This window comes from Pogona vitticeps, chromosome 2, assembly GCF_051106095.1.
Source record: "Pogona vitticeps strain Pit_001003342236 chromosome 2, PviZW2.1, whole genome shotgun sequence".
Classification (NCBI taxonomy): Eukaryota; Metazoa; Chordata; class Lepidosauria; order Squamata; family Agamidae; genus Pogona; species Pogona vitticeps.
Window position 1 is genome coordinate 273,387,989 of NC_135784.1, and position 18,227 is coordinate 273,406,215.

An 18,227-nucleotide genomic window follows, 5' to 3' on the forward strand; every position below is an offset into this window, starting at 1 on the left:
AGCAAGAGCCAGAGGAAGCCGCCCAGGAGTTTCCTTAGCCTGGCTGGGTCTCCGAGGAGGAGGAGGGGACGCACAAGCACTCGTCGCCAGCCACGACCCCCTCCAGCTCCTTCTTCACTACCAGCAGCAGCAGCAGGACGAAGAAGCAGAGAAGGGAGGGAGTGCCGGCGACCGCCTAGCAGGAGGGGATGAGGTCACAACATAAAAAATTTTTAAAAATGCTCACAGAATTGCCAAGCCCCCATCGGTACCCGAGAAATTAAACAGAACGGGGCGGGCCCCCCGCACACAAACCACACACACAGATACACACACACAGAGACACATACACAGAGGTCCGGCAACCTTCCTCTGAGGGCCCCCCTCAAAAAAAGGTGCACTCAGCAGCAGCAGCTATCCCCCCCATGACAGAGGAGAAAACTTTGCGAGGTGAGCTTAGGCAGCCTCCAGAGCCAAGGATGAAGAGGAAGAGGAGGAGGAGGAAACACCCTGCTGGGTGCTGAGGCAGCCACTGGCTGGGCTGGTGCTGGGGGTGCCGAGAGAGAAAGAGAGCCAGAGAGCTGCTTCACTGGAAGAGGTGGCGGCGGCAGCAGCTGCTGTTGGAGGCGCTCTTCGAGGATGGGCTGGGAGCAAGCTCCTCTCTCAGGCATCGCCCAGTGGCAGCTCGGGTGCTCAGGGAAAAGGGCCAGCAGCGTGCCTCACTCGCTGGCTCTCCCCCAAGACAGTGCCTCTTGCACCCTCCATCCGAAACGGCAGCCTGCCCGCCGGTAGACAGGCGGGCTGGCTGGCAGGCTGCAGTTCCGGATGGAGGGTGCAAGAGGCGCTGTCTTGGGAGAGAGCCGGTGAGCGAGGTGAGGCTTTTTTTGACTCTTGACAGCAGAGGACGCATGGGTGCTTCGGGGAGGAGGCAAAGTGGGGGCCACAAACTATCATCATCATCACCACCACCACCAACAACAACAACAATAATAGCCTTTAATTCTTTCTTCCTCATTGATCAGTACAGAAACTGTGCTTTTTTCTGCTGGTAATATGTGTTTTTCAGGCTTTTGCTATTAGTTGAGAAACTTCAAATGAGGACCTCATTGCATTTTCATTGTTACAACCAGTTGCAGTCTTTTTAACCATTTTCTTACTTTCCTAAAGCTCATGTCCCTTATTTTTGAACATAACTGATGCTCTTTGTGGCATCAATTCTTTATGTTTATTATCAAGATGTTTTCATAATTTTTAGTTTCATGGCCTCGTTGGACAATATCTCGTAACATAACACACACTGTGGTAGTTGTTTGTCTGTACATGTGAAGCCAATTGACAGATATTCCTTGCTATACAAGAGTGACACTTAAAGATGATTGGAAGAAGCTTCATTTTGCTTTGAACAGGATGCAACCTCATCAACATCATCAGTTCTTTTACATTTCAAATTCACCCAGTGATGCATTCTGAGGCTCAACCCAAAATGTGTTGCCATGAAATTCACTGTGATAATATTTAAAGTAACTTTACCTGATAATCAAACGGTTTTATTAGCAGAAATTGAAGAAACACAATCACGAAGTCCGTCCAAACTCTGACTTTCTTCCCAAAGGTTCTGACTACAGTGGTACCTCGACTTACGAACTTAATCTGTATTGAAACAGTGTCCGTAACTCGAAATGTTCATTAAGTCGAAGCACCATTTCCCATAGAAATGTACTGGAAACCGATTAATCCATTCTGGCTGAATAAAAAAAAATACTCCCCCCCCCCCAAAAAAAAACCACTGCAAGCCCCACAGGAATGTGCTGGGGCTGCAAAAAATTTAACCCAGGAGAGAAAGGGAGCCTCAAAGGCTGGCTGAAGTGAACAGGGATGGGGCCAGAGACCTGGCCAGGGAGTGCTTGCCTGCCTGTCTGCCTGCCTCCTCCTGCTCCTCCGGAGCTTCCCTCACTCCGGTCAGCAGCCATGGCTTCCCCCCCTGCTGCCCAGGAGGAAAAAAATTAACAAAAAATAACAATAAAAAGAGCACAGCAAGCCCAGTCGGAAGGTGCTCTGTTGCTGAGGTTTTAAGAAAAAAACTCAAAAAAGACACTAGAGCCACCTCCGTTGCTGAGGTTTAAGAAGGAAAAAAAACTCCAAAAACACACACACACACGTTCACTCCAAAGCAGAGCACAGACACAAACCCTCCCTGCACTCACTCACACACACACACACACACACATACTCACTCTGAAGCAGAGCCACCAAAACCCACTCAGAACAGTTTTAAAGGAGAAAACAGCAGCTTACTTCGCTGCAGACACACACAGAGGCTCACTCTGAAGCAGGGGGCTCTCCCAAGCCTCCAACTGCTACACACCCTATAAATGCCGAAAGAGCTACAACACAAAGAAGCAGCCTCAGCACCACCTACAGTTAGAAAGTTGAATTGCCCGCCTTTTCTCCCTGCCTCTTTCTGTTCTTAAGTGGAAGCTCCGTTCGCAAGTCAAAGCAAAAAGTTCTGACTGGAGTTGTTCATAAGTCGAAATGTTCGTAAGTAGGGATGTTCGTAAGTCGAGGTACCACTGTATCTGTGCAGTAGCAAGAAATGTCACATTATCTCTCAGCCACCAATAAGCAAGGAAAATTACATTTTTTCCTACATTTTCTTTTCTTTCTTGCTTTCATCCATCCATCCATTCTTTCTTGCTATTTTAACTGAAAAGATCATAACATTTCTTCAAGCCCCCCCCCTCCCCCGAGGACACTGAGATCACCCAGAGACCACAGGTTAAGAATAGATATAGCAGATCATTCCTGGAGACATCTGATCAGGATAATTGTAAGATGCTCTAACAGACAACTTTTTTTGAGGCTGTTTCCAGGCTGTGGTAACAATTTCCAAAATAAACGAGGCCAGGGAGCACCCAAGGATCCTTTTTAGTTTCCCTCCTTTCCCCTCACTATAAAATGCTTATGGCAAACCCAAACCTAAATTCTTCCCAGGAATGTTATCACCAGCTGCCATATACTGGGCCACACTATTTCTGGGCAAAATTAAAAGTACTGGTTTTAACCTATAAAACCCTTGGACTTGGGTCCAAGCTACCTCAAGGACCACACCTGCCAGGGTAACTAAGATAATCAGGGGAGGCCTTTCTCTCAGTCCTTCCACCTTCCCAGGTGTGTTTAGTGAGGTCACCGGTGAGAATCTTCTCTGTCACTGCTCCCATCCTCCCACTGGAGGCCAGGATGGCCCCATCTTGGCTGTCCTTCTGCAAGCAGGCAAAGACCTTTCTCTTCAGGTGGCTTTCCTTTCTGAGAGGGGCTTTTTAAATAGATTTTTTTTTGTATTTTGTTGTTTTTAAATGTGTTTTTAGTATTGATTTTATCATTTTTAAAAATATAGTATTTGTTTAATTCTTTTAAAATATTTGTATACTTCCTGTCTTTAGCTTTTAAATATTTTCTTTTAGCGATGTAAGCTGCCTGGAGTCTTTTTGGAGAAAAAAGGTGGGTTAAAAATATTTTAAGTAAGTTAGTTAGTAAGTAAATAAGTAAGTCTGATCATCAAAATGCTGAAAAGACTCCTAGGCGAGAGCCATTCAGCAATGTTTGTACTGCTGAATTAAGCTTTCTATGTTTTTTTTTCTGTCAGGTTCCTGATCTTTAACAACTATCTGGTAGGCAAGTACAACAAGGTCTTCTCCCTATGCTTGAAACAGCTCTACCTATTGAATCCAGCCTTTTGTAAATGGCTGAAAATTTCATGTGGTTTCCTTTTGTTACATATTTCTTCATAAACCAGATGGAAAGAACTTGAGGGGCTTGTTTGTTTCCTTGGTTTGAAAAGAAGTGTTTGTGAGACAAAGCAAAATTGAACTATTCTTTCTCCCAAAAGAGATGTCACACGGAACGTTATGAAGTGATGAACAAATGAATAGGGGTTTTCAATATAGAAGATGGGAGTGAAACAAATTAAAAGTTGCATCCATATTGAATTTTGGAAATGTCTTCTTACTTCTCATGAAAATGTTATGAAGGTTATAAAACACCTTTCTACCTGAAGCCATGGACTGGAGGCTTTAATCCTCATGGGTTTTTTTGTTGCTACTTTGGTGGTCTGGTAAATTTTCCTCCCTAACCCTGAGGGTAGATCAACTTTTCTCACATGAATCAACTGTAAGTAGACCAACTTCCTGAAAATGCTTACATCTTAAGTGACAAAAAATATTGGCCACTAGGGGGATCACACACAAAGCCTTTATTAGAAAAAAGATAAACCATTCTAAAATGTTATCTTCACGTACAAATAACTCCCCCATTTGTAAAATGTATTCTTTGGCATAGACAGATAATTAATTGGAGCTTAACAACTTGTAACGAGGTCATCATCTCCTTCTACATTGATCAGATATCATCAAAGAGGTCTTCGGGGTCATCAGTATTTTTTCCTGCCTCTGAAGGCATGCCTTTTGGTGATAGTTCGTTCTCTGACGTTTTTTGTGGTACAGGATCAAGCCTAGAAATTTTAAACAGATAGTTTAAGTTGCTTATTTAAAATAAAATAATAGGTACACATACAGATGAGAAAGTTTATCTTATAATCATCTCCTTAGAGAGTGATTTCACCTTTAGGAAAGAAAGAATGCTCTGCAGGTGGTACTTGCATCTGAGGCTCCTGTGACAAAATCAGCAATGAAATTATTCAGGTAGGAGTAACTCAAGTATTGCTTTCTTATCTACACATACGCACATCTAGCTCCAGTGTTTTTAGGATATCCACAGTGACAATCCAGTCTATTACACCGATATGAGGAATTAAAAAGAAGCTGGCAAATAACCCAAAAAGATAGCCAACAAAATTTTAGATCAATTTGTGAATAACACAGATTTTTCTTTATTTACTTGTGTGTGATATAAAACTATATTTTAGTATTGTCATGTTTAGAAGTAAATTCCTAAATTTCAAGTCCTTGGCTTTCTATGCATATTAATTAAACATTGCATATTTGTATCCCTGGGGAGACAAATATGAATATCGACAGCAGAGGAGCTTGTAAAGTCCAGTCCCTCCCCCTCCCCCCACTGGCAGGTTCAGTTACACATGGCTATGCAGTGTGCATGGCACTGTTCCCATATTGCCAATTGCGGAAATAGCCCGACTGGTGCTTCCCTGCACAGCTGACCATTCTGGCAAGGAGGCGGGATGACAAGTCCCCCACTCAGCTGTTGAGCAATCAGCTGTGCAGGAAGATGGGGCAGTGCCAGCAGGGCTATGTCCGTGATTTGCATGACAGGAATGATGCATGAATGAAATAAGCTTGAAATTTTCTAATTCTAATTTTCCCCAGGGATACAAGTAAGAATATCCCATGTCTAATACCAATATCTGCCAGTTCTTTTAAAAAATACTTGCAGATCTCAAAAGTCCATTTGAGTTTGCTAACATACAGTATCTGACTGAGAAGCCAGAGGCTGGGAGTTTGATTGCACATTGTGCCTCCTATGAGAAGAACCAGCCTGTGTGGCATTGGGCAAGCTGCAGTCTCAAGGTGTCCTCAGAAGAAGATATGATAAACGTTCTACCTAGAAAACCCTTAAAACCTAAAATTGACTTGATGGTACATATTATTATTGCATTTTGCCAATTAAAGTTCTTCAGAAGCCTATTTTAGAGCCCTGTCTTGGATGTAAACCTTATCATGGTGAGGAGGCTGAATATTGTCAGGAAAAATGAAACCAATACCATCAGGAGGCCAAACAATGTCATGAATCTAGACTCCTGGAAGAGTCCCCAAGGCAGAATGGTCAGAACCAAAACACCAACCTATGACCCATCCATCCTCTTCAGTAGTTAACGGCTGTATCAGCAGAAAAGCACTGATAATACCAGTGGTGATAGGAGGTGGAGAAATTCTTGAAGAACCAGCCCTGGGAAGCTGCAGTAGTAGAAGGTGACTTTGGCAGAGGGTCTTTCATAGACTATGACAGTGACACTCAATCTAACTCTTGTTCCTACTACACAGAAGGTAGCCCTGGTAAGTCACCTCTGAATATTTTACACCTTAAAAAGTTTATGATGAGACAATCCAAACTGAAATGAGAGATAAAAACAAAGTCATCTGAAAGGAGAGTTTTTATATATGCCTTGGATTACCAGAAAGGCTAAAAAATGAATTCTAGATCAAGTCAAGCCTGATCTCTTATTACAAGGTCAATGACTAAACTTAGGTTATTGTACTTCAGACCTATAATGAGAAGATAAGACACAGTGGAAATGACAATAACGTTATGAAATATTGAAAACAAGAGGAAAAGAAATGCAACATGAAATGGACCGCTGAAATAAAGTACGCCATGGCCTTTAGTTTGCAAGGTCTGAGCAGTGTTATCTATATAAAAGTTTCCAACCCCAACTGAGCTGAGGACTTGCATAGCAAAGTCACAGCCTTTATTTCTTGTATTTTAAAAATCAAAAGAATTATAGAAACAAGAACCCTGGGAAATACAGAAACACATGGTAGTCTAATTATATCTCTTCCAAACAGGTATGGAAAAGCCCTCCAGGTGTTGGACTGTAACTCTCAGCCTTGTTCATCATTAGCTAATCTAGCTCGAACTTATGGAGTTGCAGTGTGACAACATCTGGAGAGCTGCATCTTGCTTTAAAAGGTGCAGTCATGCCATTAACAAAAGGTCACAACCTTCCTCCCACCCCTGCTCTTTGGCTTGAAATCTTCATTTCATCTTCTCTTCCAGTTCATTTTCCCAGTGCCACAATATGCATGGTTTTTTGAAATATGAAAAAATTAACTCTTGAGTTATGCCAAAAACACCAAAAAGGCTGCTCTGTGATTTGAAAGAAGGTAACTGCCTTGATAGGTATTTGTTTTCTCAGCTGAAAATGAGCCACATGAAACTGAAAAAGCAGACGTAAGACATGTGAATAGATGAAGGAAAGCATCCATTAACTATTTAGCATGATGGAGTGTCTGTCCTAATGATGACAGGAATGCCATGATGTGATCTCAGTATTCTTACCTTTGTCTAAAGCTCTTAATTTCTACAAAAGAAGTAAAGATTTCCAAACTTTTGGAAACTTAGCCAGAGCTCAGACATATACTGGTGTCTCCAAATAAAACAGACATGCAATACAGCACTATTAAAGGCAGGGAAAACCAGCTTGCTTTTCTGAAACTATTTTACGCCAAAGGCAAAACCTGCCAACAATTTATATAAGATCAGCATATGTGTGTAATACTTCGTTTTTACCAGTCTGGCACATTTGTCATGCCAAAGGCTGTGCTGACACATTTACAGGGGTTTTGTTCTCAAACTCCCAACATAGAATCTGCAGGGATATAAGTTGTAGCATGGTTCATGAATTACGAAACATTTCCTTGAAATTCTAACAGCTTCTTTGGAAAACTGCTTGGACTTGGGTATGTTTTCCGCTCTATTTAAATGTATTATTAGTGAACCAATCCATTGAAGAGGAGGCGGCGAACATAACAAAATTTCGATGAGGAACAACCTTCCTATTCCACACAGTGACATTTTGTAATTCATACTGTGTTTGCAGATGCTTTGAAGTTTCTTTATCTCCCATCACCAACAGAGTAACACCCCACCTGGTTGATTCAGAATGGTTTCTTACTGAGAATAGTATGGGGAAAAAACTGTAGGTACACATGCTTAAAGAGAAATCCATTCTTTCTACTTGTGAAAAACCGTCATAAAAAATTCTTACAACTATGAAAAGTTGCAAAACTGAAGTACATTCAAAAGCAAAACTTAAGTTGTTGGCAGAACTTAAGTCATGTTATAATCACATTTGTAAATTGCAGGAGCAAATATTTTAAAAGTGCAGGAGCTTTTTATAAAGCACATCTCTTAAAATAAATTAAAAACCTGTACATCTATAAAAGTAGAAATAATTTCTTAGCATATTCAGACACATAAGCAAATTATTTAACAATGCTCACATCAAGCCAAACCAACCATGTGCCAATTTGCACCTATGGAGGGAAATTTATCTTCTCTTTCTCTCTCTCTGTTGCCGGCTTCTGGAAATGAAGCACACAGCTGCAGGGTTGTTTCCTGTTGTTTGATGTCTGGTGCTCAGTACCTGGTATCTGTCTTATTATTATCTTGTGTAGCTTGTGTCTATGTCCTGCTTCCCTATATTTATTTTTTCCTCATGTATTTTCATTTCCCTTCAACTATCAACAAGTGAGACTTGCTGGTGGAGTAAACTGCTCTCCCATGTAATACATCTTATAAACTGTCTATAGGAATTTACATTGACTTTGACAACTCAGCAAACCACCACCCCAGCAAATTACTATGATTGCAAGCTGCCAATGCAACAAGATATTGTTGATATTTTGACTAGGTTCCTCACACATCTGCAGTTCTTGCAAAATGCCAGGAAGCAAACAACTGGTGACTGCATTTGGCCAGGTACCAATTTGCTACACATGCATTTTAATACTCTGGGAGTTTCAAGGTCTAGGACTTTCCCTTCCCCCAGCCCCCAATATTATGTTTTCCTTTTTCTTATCAATGTTTACAGTCACTGCAAAACTATCAGCCAGCTCTCCACACAAGTCTGAAAGCAAGGTCAGTGTAAAATAACAAATCTAACATTGCCTCCAGAAGTAAGGAACTTGATAAATAAATAATAAATAAATATATTAAAGCACACTCAAGTGTTAACTTGCTAAGAAAGAGATTTCTTTAATGCAGTGGTTCCCTACCTTATGTAACCCAAGTGTTCTTGGGCTGCAGTTCCCAGAAGCCTTCACTACCAGATGTGTTGGCTGGGGTTTCTGGGAGCTGTAGTCCAAGAATAGCTGGGTCACCCAAAATTGGAACTACTGCTTGTCAAACCAAGGTGGTACTGGAGACTTGTGGGAAGCTTCTGCCCAAGGCCGTTAGTTGTTATCTGTTACAGTGAAGAACAAACTCTCCTGGCAGAGAGCAACGGCTCCTGAAGGGTGGGGTGACCATTCATTCTTAGAGTTAAATCATAAGTTCAAAGGCTTTCTCTGGCCAATCCTAGTGGCGATTAGGTGACCAGTATCCTATCTGAATTCTCACAACATTCTGTGTAATTGTGCTAAGTTAATAAAAAGAGTTCTCAAGGTGTGGCTTTAAGCTCCGCTGGTTCAGATATCTGCTTGTCGACTTCTTTGCAACTTCTCTAAAGGCTAATTGCCCTCCTATTGTCTGTGACCACCCACATCATTAGTTTTCCTTTTGTTCTGTGATCACCTACAGAGACTGAAGTCTCAGAGCAAGACCTTGACCCCCATGCTGGCTGGCAGTGGGATGTGTGTGGAAAGACCCTTGGATGGGTGAATGGGTCTGCTTCTGCATGCTACCTGAGGAGACAGAGTGGGTCCAGCAGGCTGAGAAGTAACAAAAGCCTCCTAATGTGGGAGAATGGGACCAGTGTGACAGGAGAAGATGAAGGAGAGGAAAGGGCTGGAAGAACAACTTTGTCCCAGACCTGCCTCAGAGAGTTCCACTTTTTGCCCAGCTCCCTCTGTCAAACAGGAGCCCGACTACAGTGAATTGGAGACTACCATGCAAGGACAGCTGACCCTGGCAATACACCACCCCTTGCTTCAGCATGCCTTGCCTCGCACACCTCCAGGGGGTCCTGAAGCTGATAGAGAAGGAAGGCTTTGGCTCATTCCCAAAGTCCGCAGGAAAGGACAGTTAGGTTTTCCCAGGGGTAAAATAGATGTCCCCATGGGGGGTCATTATGTTCAGTTGCTTGTTGATCCTGGTTATTTCAAGTTAATAAACCCCAAGTTTTGTTCTTCCGCAACCTTGTGTTTGACTAATGGAGGGGCCCACTGGGAACATGAACATTAAAACACATTTCTTCTTCTTTATCAACAAACTCAGGCTTTGAGAATTAAATATGTCCTACTATAAAAAAAGAATCTAGAGGTCTGAGGTGTAATAACAAGAGACATACATTCCTGTGGTTCATTTACACTTAAGCTAATTCCTACATAAAGAAATGTGACCACACTTCATGGTTGAGAAATACTTTTGTAGCCACTGTCTCAGTAGGGATGGGGAGAAGGGGAAGAATTTGATTACTTAGTCATAACCACAGAAGTATACACAGCACAACTATATGGTTTGCCTAGCTGTTTAGACAAGACCTCTAACAAACCCAAGACATTATAAACTATTCAGTAATATTTTAAAATGGATTTTTCAGCGTTTCTGATTATATTTACAACAATATACTGGTGGTTAATATTTCCTTCCTTGGCAGAAAACCTACACACTAATCATCTTGAGCAACTTCAGTCATTACGGCCTCTTAAAAAAACAACAATAGGGACATTTTGCCTACAATTTCGTAGTTGATCACCATTAGCTCAATGCAGGATTAAGTTTTAGTATCTTTTTAAGCATAGCCAGGGGGTGAATATGAAGGCACAGTAATTACTCTGTGGTCCTTCAGCATGTATCATTTCTCATGTTGGGTCAGGGAAACTAATTTGGGGAAACAGCCCAAATATCCTGTAAGCCCTTCCTTTACCGTGCTCACTGCTCCCTTCCTATTGGCTGCTGTTGATTCACAAGACTGCTCAATACCTCAAAGGATAAGATTTTGAACAAAAAAAATGATTTTGTCAGGTTGTTGTGATGCAGACTCATTAACTCCAATTGTGAAGCTCCTGAAAAAGAGACATGGTGGCACTGACTTGTGCCAAAAGGCCAACCAATACTAATTAACAGGGAAGCCTCTACACAGGAATTGCTCAGCTATGATGTTCAAATCTGATGCATGTAATCAGATTTGGGAGAGAGACAGAAGTCCTCTGCTGAGTTCTTAAATATCTTTAACACAGGACATCAGTGTTGCAAAAAATAATCAAAATATACTGCAGTGCTTACAGGCTGAAAGTAGGGAGGGCAGTTTATTTTTATTTCACTGTTTATTTCAACATGATTTAACTGGACTTCTAAAAAAACATTCTAAGTGATCTCTCTCCACCTTCCTCTGCTCCATCCTTTTGGTATCCTCCTACGAAAGTCTGATTCACCAGGGCTGGAAGCAAAATGCTAGACTAGATGTACCACTGATGTGAATCTGATTCAACCTTGAATTTCCTGAGACTATCCTCAGAGAGATATGTTTTCTTGGATTGCTGTAAGACAGTGCCAGGTTATGTGCTTCTGTGAATATTCGTCGTCGTTTAGTCGTTTAGTTGTGTCCGACTCTTTGTGACTCCATGGACCAGAGCACGCCAGGCCCTCCTATCTTCCACTGCCTCACGGAGTTGGGTCAAATTCATGTTGGTAGCTTCGGTGACACTGTCCAACCATCTCATCCTCTGTCATCCCCTTCTCCTCTTGCCTTCACACTTTCCCAACATCAAGGTCTTTTCCAAGGAGACTTCTCTTCTCATGAGATGGCCAAAGTACTGGAGCCTCAGCTTCAGGATATGTCCTTCCAGTGAGCACTCAGGCTTGATTTCCTTTAGAATGGATAGGTTTGTTCTCCTTGCAGTCCAGGAGACTCTCAAGAGCCTCCTCCAGCACCACAATTCAAAGCATCAATTCTTTGGCGGTCAGCTTTCTTTATGGTCCAGCTCTCACTTCCATACATCACTACAGGAAAAACCATAGCTTTGACTATTCGGACTTTTGTTGGCAAGGTGATGTTTCTGCTTTTTAAGATGTTGTCAAGGTTTGTCATGGCTTTCCTCCCAAGAAGCAGGTCTCTTTTAATTTCGTGGCTGCTGCCACCATCTGCAGTGATCATGGAGCCCAAGAAAGTAAAATCTGTCACTGCCTCTGTGAATATTAGTCTTAATCTTTTGTGGTTAATACATGTTTTTATGTATGGAGGAAGAAAGTGCCAGCAAGAAAAAAGAATCAGCTCTTACCTAGAACTGAAAAATCCCTCCTTTAGTCATGGGGCGAGGTAGCAAAGGAGTTAAAAGCCCTTCTAACTTACTAGAAAGCTTTGGTATTTTCTCTTTAACCATCAATCCAATACACATCAAGTAAGAAATAACCTCTATTGGTTTCAGTTTCCTTGCCAGTTAAGTCTATACAGTGGGGTCTTGACTTGAGAACTTAATCCGTATTGGAAGGCGGTTCTCAAGTCAAAAAGTCTGTAAGTCAAGTCTCCATTGACCTACAGTGCATTGAAAACCGATTAATCCCGTAACAGGCCGTTTTTGTTCCATTTTGGTTTTTTTCTGGTCTGTAAGTAAAATCTCAGTCTGCAAGTCAAACCTAAATTTAGCGGCCAGAGAAGTCTGGAACTCAAAAAGTCTGTAAGTCAAGCCGTCTGTAAGTCAAGGGTCCACTGTATACTAATGTCACTTATAAGTCTTAAAGCACATTAAGGATCTGACGAGACAGGCATTTATCTTGTGGGTTGGTCTGCACTGGGGATGGGCTGGTTTGCTCTTTTTCCCAGTGACCACAAGATGTACAGGATGTGCCATTGGGAACCATCCCACTCAATCAATGCCTAACTGGATCCTTTTGGGTCTCTGTCAGGGGCTCTTTTTTTGACGCAAGTAGGATCACTCCATTTTGGTTCAAGTCCAGTATGTGTGATTGCTAGGATCAAACCGGGGGGGGGGGGGGGGAGAGAATATTTATTTATTTATTTATTGAACTTATATACCGCCCCATAGCGCTACAAGCACTCTCCGGGCGGTTTACAATTTAATTATACAGGCTACACATTGCCCCCCCAGCAAGCTGGGTACTCATTTTACCGACCTCGGAAGGATAGAAGGCTGAGTCAACCTTGAGCCGGCTACCTGGGATTTGAACCCCAGGTCGTGAGCACAGTTTTAGCTGCAGTACAGCGTTTTAACCACTGCGCCATGAGGCTGAAGTTGTTCCTTTGTTTAAGTCGTTTAATGGTCCTGAGAAATGGAAAACATCCTTCCCGCTTCCCCTTAGAAAGTAAGAGAGACAAAGCTCTCTATTTTTAATTGTTGCTAACTGGCGCAGCACATCTGCAATACATTGAAAGGGTGTCATTAAAAAAAAAAAGAAAGCCCTTTCAATGCATTGCTGATGCACTGTGTCAGTTAGCAACAGTTAAAAAGAAATGGAAAGCTTTGGTTCCCTTCCCCTCTACAGGGGAGTGGAAGGTAGCTTTCTGTTTCTCAAGATCTCTAAGTGGCTTAGGCAAAAAACAGAGGAGAAGACAAGAGGAGGGCTTTGTTTTTCATTTTTCTTCCCTCTTTAAAGATTGTGCTAAACAAGGTCACTCGAGGTATGGTTTGTTGATCCTTAAATGTGGATGCAAGAACTTTCTCAAATGACATAGTACACCTTTACAGTGACCTTGTTTAGAATAATCTAGACTGATCCAGGCCAATTTGGCTGTCTATTTGCACCCTAAGTTTATAAATGACAATAACAATTTCTTCATAATGCCTATAATAACAATAACAATAACGATGATGATGATGATGATGATGATGATGATGATGATGATGATGATGATGATGATGATGATGATGTCATCATCACTATCTGTGGGAACAAATATTTCTATAGCCAACATCTATTTTTCTCATTTTCTTGCCAAGAATACTACTATGAATTATTCATAAATTTGCAAAGAGTACATTATATAACTTGGAAGCAGGTTTCATATCTTCAGAGAAAGGTACAACTGACGAAGGAAAGCTCCATGAATTGTTACTGGATTAGTACTTTGCCCCTCAATGTAATTAAGTTTCAAGTAAGACCGCTTTTGCTCTTCTTATCCTCACTATCAAGCTACCAAATTAATTATTTTTGGGTGGACTGAACACATCCAACCCTTGAGCATTAGTTTCGTCTTGGGACACTTAAACTCCTTGTCAGAGTTGCATTTCTGTCAGTTTTATAAAGTTCACACTGGGATAACAAAACTAGCACATGCAGGTGGGGAAAACAAATGAAAGTAATAATTGAGAAAATATCGGGCAAAACCAAAAGAAAAATAAATTAAAAAAGAAGGCAAAAACATTGTGGCACCTTAAAGAATAATTGCTATATTTTAATGTGAGCTTTCATGGATGAGTCCAGTTCTTCAGAAAACTGTTCTAAAACTACAACATTGAGCAAATGACACATTACAAGCATGAAATAAATACTTATATTATTCCTGCCTCATATCTTCCATCCTCTTTCAAATAATATGGCAAATCAAGAGACCTTTCTCTGCCCCCAGATTTGTATTTGCTGAGGATTTTGTGAAGTATTTGGTCTGTTAATTTCTGCTATGCAGTTCTTACCAACCAGAGGGACTGTTAAGAACTGCCTATTATATATATATATACAGTGGTGCCTCGCTTTACGATTGCCCCGCATTACGACGAATCCGCTTTATGATGATTTTTTGTGATCGCAATTGCGATTGCAAAACAATGGTCTAAATGGGAGAATTTCGCTTTGTGATGATTGGTTCCCTGCTTCAGGAACTGATTCTTCGCAAAACAACGTTTTTCTAACAGCTGATCGGCGGTTTCAAAATGGCCACCGGGTAATTAAAATGGCTCCCCTCTGTGTTTAGGGACAGATTCCTCGCTATACAGGCAGCGAAAGTGGCCACCGCATGGAGGATCTTCGCTGGACGGTGAGCTTTTACCCCATTAGAACACATTGAACGGGTTTCAATGTGTTTCAATTGGGTTTTTTATTTCGCTTTACAATGTTTTCGTTTAACAGCGATTTTCCTGGAATGGATTATCATCATTAAGCGAGGCACCACTGTAGTTTAATAATATGGCATATGATTTCACCTCTCACTACAAAGTATATGAAGCCCTTCCACATGCTTTAATTACAACATAAATCACATCAGTGACCTGGATAACTTAACTGAGCATACGATAAGACTGTGAAACATGTTTATTCAGGGAAAATGAAGAGAGAGATGTTAATTCATCATACACTGATATAACTGACACAGAACTGAGTATATTTAGAAAAAGAAAAAAAGAACATCTCCATTCACTATGACAAAGCAGAAACAATGCTTAACTTTACCATTGTTTTATGAGAACTTGTATTGGAAAATACAGCCTGCAGAAGGTCAGTGAATTCTGTGTGTTGTGTGTTTAGTCGTTTAGTCGTGTCCGACTCTTTGTGACCCCATGGACCACAGCACGCCAGGCCCTCCTATCTTCCACTGCCTCCCGGAGTTGTGTCAAATTCATGTTGGTTGCTTCGCAGACACTGTCCAGCCATCTCATCCTCGGTCGTCCCCCTCTCCTCTTGCCGTCACACCTTCCTGACATCAAGGTTTTTTCCAAAGACTCTTCTCTTCTCATGAGATGGCCAAAGTACTGGAGCCTCAGCTTCAGGATCTGTCCTTCCAGTGAGCACTCAGGGTTGATTTCCTTTAGAACTGATAGGTTTGTTCTCCTTGAAGTCCAGGGGATTCTCAAGAGCCTCCTCCAGCACCACAATTAAAGGCATCAATTCTTCGGCGGTCTCCTTTCTTTATAGTCCAGCTCTCACTTCCATACATCACAACAGGAAAAACCATAGCTTTGACTATTCGGACTTTTGTTGGCAATGTGATGTCTCTGCTTTTCAAGATGCTGTCAAGATTTGTCATTGCTTTCCTCCCAAGAAGCAGGCGTCTTTTAATTTCGTGGCTGCTGTCTCCATCTGCAGTGATCATGGAGCCCAGGAAAATAAAATCTGTCACTGCCTCCATGTCTTCCCCTTCTATTTCCCAGGAGGTGATGGGACCAGTGGCCATGATCTTAGTTTTTTTGATGTTGAGTTTCAGACCGTTTTTTGCACTCTCCTCTTTCACTCTCATTACAAGGTTCTTTAATTCCTCCTCACTTTCTGCCATCAGAGTGGTATCATCTGCATATCGGAGGTTGTTGATATTTCTTCCGGCAATCTTAATTCCAGCTTGGGTTTCTTCCAGTCCAGCCTTCCGCATGATGTATTCTGCATATAAGTTAAATAAGCTGGGGGACAATATACAGCCTTGTCGTACTCCTTTCCCAATTTTGAACCAATCAGTTGTTCCATGACCAGTTCTAACTGTTGCTTCCTGTCCCACATATAGGTTTCTCAGGAGACAGATAAGGTGGTCAGGCACTCCCATTTCTTTAAGAACTTGCCATAGTTTGCTGTGGTCCACACAGTCAAAGGCTTTTGCATAGTCAATGAAGCAGAAGTAGATATTTTTCTGGAACTCTCTGGCTTTCTCCATAATCCAGCGCAAGTTAGCAATTTGGTCTCTAGTTCTTCTGCCTCTTCGGAATCCAGTGAATTCTACCCAGCCACAAGGACCAGGGATCATTGCACAAAAAAGACCAGCTAAAGACACCCATCAACCACAGTGACAGATAATCTCTCCCACTTAATACAACAATACATCCACAACAAAAAACAGTCTGATCACCCAAAAGGACAAAAACTGTTCCCACAGCTATAAATACTCAACTATCCAACAAACAGCAACAGAGCATGGACTGAGTTCCTACTCCAGGCCTCTGAAGATGCTGGCCACAGAGACTGGCGAAACGTCAGGAAGAACAACCTTCAGAACACGGCCAAAGAGCCCGAAAAACCCACAACAACCATCAGAACATGTATTGTTTTATTATACTGTATGCTATTTAGAAGCCTGTTTCTAAAGGAATGAGACCATATCAGTAGAAATCTTAATAAATAAATCCCAGGGCTTATGCAGACCAGATGTAACTATTATAAAATAAGACCAAGCATTACAGAGATGAAGCAATTGATGTCTCATTGTTCCTGGGTTATTAGTAAGGGGCCTTCTTGTCATATAACCCATGTAGGTTTTATTCCATCTTTTCCTCCCCCAGCATCCCAAACCACTGAGAAATAAGCAGTATAGCTGGCTAATACTTGTTAATCATTAGTATCTCACTTAAGGCCTTCACTTTCATCCTCTGAATGAAAAATAGCAATAGCATGTTTATGGTTCAGCAACCGACACACACACAAGCTTTCATCTGCTGTCTTTCATTAACTAGGCATATGGCACTATTTATATTGTGAAACCTGCTTTTAATATATATGCTGAAAAATGCAGGATATGAAAACATAGCATCCAGCATACACAATCTTTTGTGGAGAAAAATAAATAAACCTAGAGAGGCTTCAATTAATGGGAAATGGACAGCAGAAGCAAAATTAACTTTGCCAAAGCTTTGTTTCTATATATCTTACTACAACCGTACTTCTTTGTAATGGTGCTTATGAAGCCAACAAGTTGTAGTCACCTTTACAGAAGTCATACAATATTAAAAGAGTTGCCGTTTATACTGCCATAAAATATACTTAACATGAATACATGAGAGCATCAGATTTCCAAGATCATATGACTGGACTTCTCGTGAAACCAATTGTGTTATTAAATCCATAATCAGGACTGCTCAAAGGGGGGCGGAGGGAGAGAGAGAGGTTTTTTCCAGGAATCCTGAAAAGCAAGGACTCCTTGATTTGGCTCCGATGAACCCCACTAGAAGCTTTCCTGTCAAAATGCTCAGCAAAGACCCAAACATGCAGAGCTTATTATAGGCAACAACAGAAAGGCTTCAAAGTGTCCCTGAACTCTGTACTGATTACTCAGCTGTTCACACGGCAAACCAATCTACTGGGGCAGAGTTGATATAAAAGATTATCTATACGGCAATCTGCAATCTGAGGACATAGAAGCTCCCATGCAAACAGATCCCACAATCTGTGAGTGTGGTGGCTTTCCCATATTATGATGATGTTACTTGACTTTTCACAAAGTCTTTGTAATCTTATTATCATAACTATGAACCAGATTTTGAACAAATAGTAAAGTAGCCTTTATCAATAAAGTCTAATTTGTGCAATGAAAAGCTTTGTTCTTAAAGATCTAAGCAAACTACCACAAGAGGCTATATGTGAAAGTTAAATTAATAAGAAATATGAGAGGGAAAGGAGAGAAAGGAATTCCGCTCTTGTACCTCTGGATCTATAAACATCTTGGAATGAGTTTGATCTTAAGCCATTGTTGCTGTAATCAATGTACAGTACTCGACACAGAGGGGCTTATGGCATGTGTGTGTTAACTTAGTGAGAAGACACTAATTTAACAGTTATTAGCATTTTCGTGTAATGTTTGGCAATTTCACACAGGATGGAGACTTTCTATAGATTAAAATACAATTATGTACTAATCCTGTGTGTCCAATTCTTGTGACAGGCTATTACATTCATAGGGCTTTTTT

General features: G+C 41.3%; 1 protein-coding gene and 1 long non-coding RNA gene across 8 annotated transcripts in view; one reads left to right on the forward strand and one right to left on the reverse strand.

The window, feature by feature from the left end:
• XRCC4 (X-ray repair cross complementing 4) overlaps positions 1-18,227 on the reverse strand; it is a 172,498-nt gene that overhangs the window by 31,919 nt on the left and 122,352 nt on the right. For 6 of the 7 annotated variants that reach the window (XM_072992589.2, XM_078386391.1, XM_020790246.3 and 3 more), the window contains one exon: positions 4,214-4,486. The exons of the other annotated variant lie outside the window; for it this stretch is intronic. In XM_072992589.2, coding sequence (XP_072848690.2) covers positions 4,356-4,486 — 131 coding nt within the window. In that variant the 3' untranslated portion in view covers positions 4,214-4,355. Of the gene's footprint in view, positions 1-4,213; positions 4,487-18,227 lie in introns of those variants that run through there. 7 annotated transcript variants of the gene reach the window in all.
• The window catches only part of LOC144587055 (uncharacterized), a 663,623-nt gene that overhangs the window by 16,149 nt on the left and 629,247 nt on the right, over positions 1-18,227 (forward strand). The gene's annotated exons all lie outside the window — the stretch shown is intronic.